Source organism: Chaetodon auriga, chromosome 1, assembly GCF_051107435.1.
Source record: "Chaetodon auriga isolate fChaAug3 chromosome 1, fChaAug3.hap1, whole genome shotgun sequence".
Taxonomy (NCBI): Eukaryota; Metazoa; Chordata; class Actinopteri; order Chaetodontiformes; family Chaetodontidae; genus Chaetodon; species Chaetodon auriga.
The window spans coordinates 12,130,286-12,136,285 of record NC_135074.1 but is presented as its reverse complement, the minus strand read 5'-3'; the positions used below and the strand labels follow the sequence as shown (position 1 = coordinate 12,136,285).

The 6,000-nt window shown below is 40.9% G+C and overlaps 1 protein-coding gene across 1 annotated transcript in view; it reads right to left on the bottom strand.

Annotated features, from left to right (window-relative positions):
• Positions 1–4,365: 4,365 nt before the first annotated feature.
• The window catches only part of igdcc4 (immunoglobulin superfamily, DCC subclass, member 4), a 44,146-nt gene continuing 42,511 nt past the window's right edge, over positions 4,366–6,000 (bottom strand). The window contains exon 20 of the mRNA XM_076756350.1: positions 4,366–5,804. Coding sequence (XP_076612465.1) covers positions 5,271–5,804 — 534 coding nt within the window. The 3' untranslated portion in view covers positions 4,366–5,270. The remainder of the gene's footprint in view (positions 5,805–6,000) is intronic.

The window sequence follows — 6,000 nt, the reverse complement described above, 5'->3', positions numbered from 1 at the left end:
GAGTACCATTTAAGTTCATCCATGCCTTAAACCCATGACTACTATTGCAGAATAACAATGTAAACGTCAATTTGGATTACTTCCACTGGCCCCTCCTCCCCTCATTTACTTACCCCTTCACCACTAGGCTAGACCATCCAGGCTACTGTAATGAGTAAAAACTCTCACTGAGGTAAAACAAAACACTGGATCCTGTCCTCTATGAAAAACCTGGCTCACAAAACAACAGGATGCTTACATATATTTATGTCCTACTCAGTACAAAATGTGCAGTATCAGGAAACTGATCAGAATCAAATCAACAAGTAACCAACATGAGGTATACTGTTTAGTAATGAAACCCTTACAAAGGAGGATGAAATAAACAAAATTATCCAAGAAATTGTTGTCTCTACAAAATAAGAGCATGAGTAATTTTACTCCCAAAAATCTGATTGTTCTAGCCAACAAAAAGACAAAAATGTAACATGTATTTAAAAGAAATAAAAGATAAATGAGTTAATAGAGCCTCTATAAGGAGAGCATACATCCTTTGTGCTGGAGACGGGTTTTATGCAAATCCACTTTTTAGATCATCTGTGCCAGCTCCACACATCATAAAAATCCACTACTGCATCAAGACTTGAAACACAGGCAACACAGTGTAATTTAACTGAAGTGTTCGTGGGGAAACGTGAAATCTGATTTTTACCGCAATTCATTTACACTGTGCCATGTAGATGTCCAGCTAAGGTTTTGCATTAGATTTTCATAATCTAACCCCTGCATCACAGACATCATAGTGTCTTTGTTCAACCATCCACAAACTGCAATTCACTGGCACTACATCAATTCATTTCCAAATGTGTTCAGCGTCCATCAGAACTAAGTGGTGCATCGGTGTAGACAGTTTACTTAAGGTGCAGAAAAATGCTGCAGCAAACTGTTTGCACTTCATGTTAGTCTGCTTGATGATTGTGGTCTGACTGCAGTGACAAAAGAGACCTTTTCACAAAACATTTTTTGATCACTTTCCATAGTGGAAGGCTGGACAGCTGCTTGTGTATGATATTCTTTTGAAAATGGCAACGTGGGGCAAGAGACAACTTCACAAGACAACTTTCTACTCAAAAGATATAAACAATCTCAAGAAAATGTCTGAAAAGTCAATTTCATTCTTGTCACTGTGACTGACAACTTACTTAAAATGCTATTTCAATAAGCCTGATTCAGTGACCTCCACACACTTAGTTATAACCCAAGCTGGTTTTCAATCTCTTCAGTTTAGGCCTCAGTATCTGCAAATGGTGTAGTGAATGGAAGAACTGAACCCACATCTGGGTGAAACCTATCAGAGCAGCAGGAACACAGTCTGGGGTTTTAGCACAAGCACATCTCTTCTTAAGGTAGCATGGCTAATCATGCCTCACCTGGACTAAAAGAGGTATGTTCAAGATATCAAACTGGAATGCTTTTGAGAACATTATGCTTCTTTCTGCACTCATGACATATTGGCTTTTGAGGATGATGAGAAACAGTATAGATATAGAATAGTATCAGTAAAGAACCTGGATAAAAAATCTACAAACGTAGGTTTGGTGGTTTGCTTCAGCTCACTGCATATAAAGGGCAAATGATCATCAAACCACGGGGCAGAAAGCTGCAGCTGCAATGATCGCCATACATTTAAACTGTCAACCAAATCAATGACGTCAAAGCAGGTGCTTTACTTTTCGCAGCAGATGGAAATCAGCTGTGACATCACTAACTGAGGTGTAAAGTGTGGCCACTGATAAAACATGCATGCCACTTGAGATTGATGAGTTCAGGGCTGTAGCATTTCTGCCACTGGTGATTTTGCTGTTGACTTGCTCTTTATGTGCTATGTAAGTGCGGTTTGCCAAAAAGCAGTGCACTGAGTGCCATACATTTTTAAGTGTGATAAGAATGTATTTCATATACATTTCTGTGTCTGACAGCTGGTAAAATATGAATTATCCTGACGTGGCAAACGCCACTCAGTCAACCCCAAAATCCAATAAATGTTTGACCCAGGTTTTCTAAGAACACATTCACTTCTGTCCCTATATGACTGCTAAAACATGTTAATCATGTTAAGTACATACATGGCAAGGCTAAAAAAATAAGTCTCTTTGAGGTACCAACCATGCAGGTTTTTTTTGGGGAAAATCAAGAACAATATAATTTCTAGAGAAAACACAATTGTGTTGGTGAGAAACATGTTCAGGGTGGTTCATACTTGTCATGAGGAACGATTTACATTTCTGTTTGCTGATGTCATAGAGCCGAGCTGGTGAGATTTTGACATTTGCATGGACATGAGTAGAAACATGGGAAGGATCGAAGGGTTTGTCCAATCCCTTTGCACTGCTGTATGACTAGGAGAAAACCACCTGAGAGACGATGAGACATCATGTACAACAGGGCTATACTCTGATTCACTGTCAGTCTATATTATTACTATTGTGCCACCTGCAGGCAATGAGTGGTAATATTATATTATACTGTGTCTATATTATTGTTATTGTGATTATTACTTTTATTATTATTATCATTATTTTTAACTGATCACAAGCTTGGCAAACTTGCTGGTATTTCAGAATCACACAGCAGTACAATATAACATCATCTACAGTTTATCACACTAGTACAGAGTAACCCTCTCCCATTCTGAGTTAAATGAGTGTTAGTGGCCTTAACAGAGCATGACATGATGTGAAGCACCTAAAGGAGCCAGTTAGTAACTACCTGACAAGTGTCTTGTCAACTGTCGCCCCCTACAGGCAAAGAGTATTCAAGCAGCTGTAACACTGCTGCTACCTGCTGACAATGAGTGCGAGTAGCTTGGTGGTGTAGGGACTACTTGCAGGGCTAGCTGGTTCTTTGCTAGAGCTGGTGGGATAACAGGTAACTTAGCAGCCATCTCTGCTGGGCTAATAGCAGTCAATCACAATAGTTCCTCAAGCTCCTCTCTCTTTATAAAGAGGGAAAATAAAACTCTCTGTGCTAACAAACTTGCTAACACTCAGTTAGTTTGTTAGCTCTGCTCCATCGCTAACGGGACAATACGTTCGCATAAATTATTTAAAAAATGTATTTATACCATCGAGTTCTGTCTCTTAACTGCCTGTAAACCATTGCTCTGTTGTGGAACAGTTTTTACTCCAACATAGGAAGGTAAATAAAAGGGAATGTTAATAAGCTTTGATAGCCTTCCTCTATTTTTGACTCTCTGGCTCTCCATCCTCTCAAAGGTCAGCACTGTCAAGACATGCATCATTAAAAATGTGTTCCATAAGACATCCAACCCAGACACACACTCAAACACAACCTATAACAAAGGAAAATAAAAAGGCAGCATTTCCACTCAATGCCTGCAGGTGGCACAAGTGCTCAATTGTAATTCTAGTTATAGTTGGCACTAGCTTTACTGGAAGCAGGTTCAAAACTGCAATTGGCTGGATCTAGTTTCAGGTGCTTCTGTTCAAGGACACTGGGTGTTTATATTTTCTTTCAGGACTGAAAAGTAACGTAACACTAAGTGACACAATGTATTAGAGCTCTGGGAGGAAGCGGCAATGCACTACAGCGACATGAATTTCTTTGACAAAACACAAGAGCATACAGTCAGTGTCGGACGATTATTTCTGCAAATACCAAAGGCTGTAAATCCAGACAAGTTAAGAAAGAGATCTTAAAAAGGTGTTAGTTACATAAAACTAATAAAACCACACTTGAAAGCATCCTGAAAAGAAACGAGGTAGTGTTGTTGATAAGGAGTAGGGATGCACCAGTTCCCCTTTACACTGCCAAAACCAATACTGACTTAGTGAGTTATGGAAAGCGATCTGACCGAATACTTAAGGAATACGTCGAGCAGTTTGGGGTCAATGTTACAAAATTTGACATTTATTTATTTTTTCTTCTTTCCGATCTGATAAATACAGAAATTTCAAGTCAGCTTATGTTTCTGGTACTGTAGCAGAGTACAGCATTGTGGAAATTGTTAAAACAGCTGGAATCAGGTAGGCTTGAAAGGTCAGGTTGAATTTTCCTCCAATTAAAAACATGTCAAAACATGCCAAGCATAAAAATATGATTATACTGAGTTTTAAATGACAACTAATGGCACAATCTCACATTGGTGCATCCCTAAATGGGAGCCAAACCAGAAGAGTGATCTACAGATGCGTTGTTGTAACATCTCCTCCAGCTCTCCCACCAACACAGTTAAACCAATACCCACATATATGTAAATACTTTGTTTCCAAAATGAGATATCCACCATCTGAAATACAGCAAAACCACATTTTACTTTTCAACTGAGAGTCCCTGGTTTACAAAATCACACCACATTGGCATTTTGGATGAGAATACTTCATGGGTACCAAATCTGTCTACTCTTTTTCTACTTTTTTCCTTCATGTTGACAGGTGTTTTGTATTTGAACTGAATATAATCATCTATAGAAATATACAGAGGTTATAAACGCACCTACAATAATTAGGCACCTGAGACCCCCACACTCCAGTCAGGAAATGTGTGTGTGTAAATGTATGTTCATGGGTGACGGTGAGATACCATGTAATCAGCTATACTTTAGCTTTTTGTGTATGTTTCAGGAAATGTATGTGTGTGTGTGTGTGTGTGTGTGTGTGTGTGTGTGTGTGTGTGGACCCTGAGACAGCAGGAGGCTGGAGAGAGACACAGGTGTTCTGCACTCTCACAGTGTGCAGATACTCTTTAAGGCTTATTCCTCAGTGCCACTCCGTAAAGTCACGTCCACTCAACAACGCCCAGGGAGAGCCAGTGAGATGCTCTTCGGATCCTCCCATCCATGATGATAGCCTGTCTTACTCGTTCACAGAACATTCCAGGCTTTCTCATTCCTGAGTGGAAGAGAGCCATGTGCGACACAGTGGGAATAGCCTCCTTCAGTCCACTTCCATCTGCTTGGTTAAGTTAAATCTTTCTGTTCTTTCCTATAGGACAGGAAACAAAACCCAGAGGAAAATATGGTTGCAATGCCAGAGAATGCATACCCATATACAGTACTCTACCACTAAAAATATACTGTATATGTATACTGTATATACACACATGAAACAACGCATTCAAATTACCTATAAAAACTTTTCAAGGAAGAGAAAGGAATCCAATAATGAGGTGCATAAAAATAATCCTTAGGGATTCTTCCTGGGTACATAAAAGAAAGAAGATCAGTCTGATGTCTGTGTGTGTTTGTCAGGGTCACTGCCCGACATGAGAGGCTACGGGCACAGGTAACTGTGAGCTGCTGAGGTAGAGTGGACAAGGCCGGAGCTGACAAAGGGGGTAGGGGGCAGCCCGGCAGAGATGGCCTTCCCTGGTGCTGAAGGGCAGTGTCTCGAGTCCCTGTTCTCCAGATGCTCTGACCTCAGCACAGAACGCATGGTCTTTGGGGAGTGGAAACCATTGGTAAGCCCCGTGTCCTGCTGTGGCTCTAAGTCTACATTCGGCTGGTCTCCCATGCCTTCCAGCTCCCCATTGTGATTAGCCACCAACTTTATTGAGGGAAGACTCAAGGGGCTTTGGGCCAGTGATAGTTTTTCTAGCATGTCCTCCTCTCCTGGTGGGCTTGGCTGGCTCAAAGGAGAATATCTATCCTCTGATAATGAGGGTCCTCTGGTGGTGTTAGAATCATTCTCCCTTTCGCTGCCCTCCTCATCTTTCCCCCTCCCGGGGTCTGACAGCTCTGAGTGAACAATGACTTCTGCCTCGACCTGGTTACTGCACAGGGATGTGCACAGACGATCTTCTAAGTCCTGCAACAAAACAACGTCACTGTTATATCAGTCTGTCCTATTAGTTTGTCTACTTGTTTGTCTACGGGATTTGAGATTAAGTACATGTACGATGCTCAGTTGATAATAGCAGCTCGTCAGTAGACTTCCAGAGAGCACGATGAACACATAGATATCAGCAATAATCACAATGGACTGTTTGCTAAACCCCTCCCTT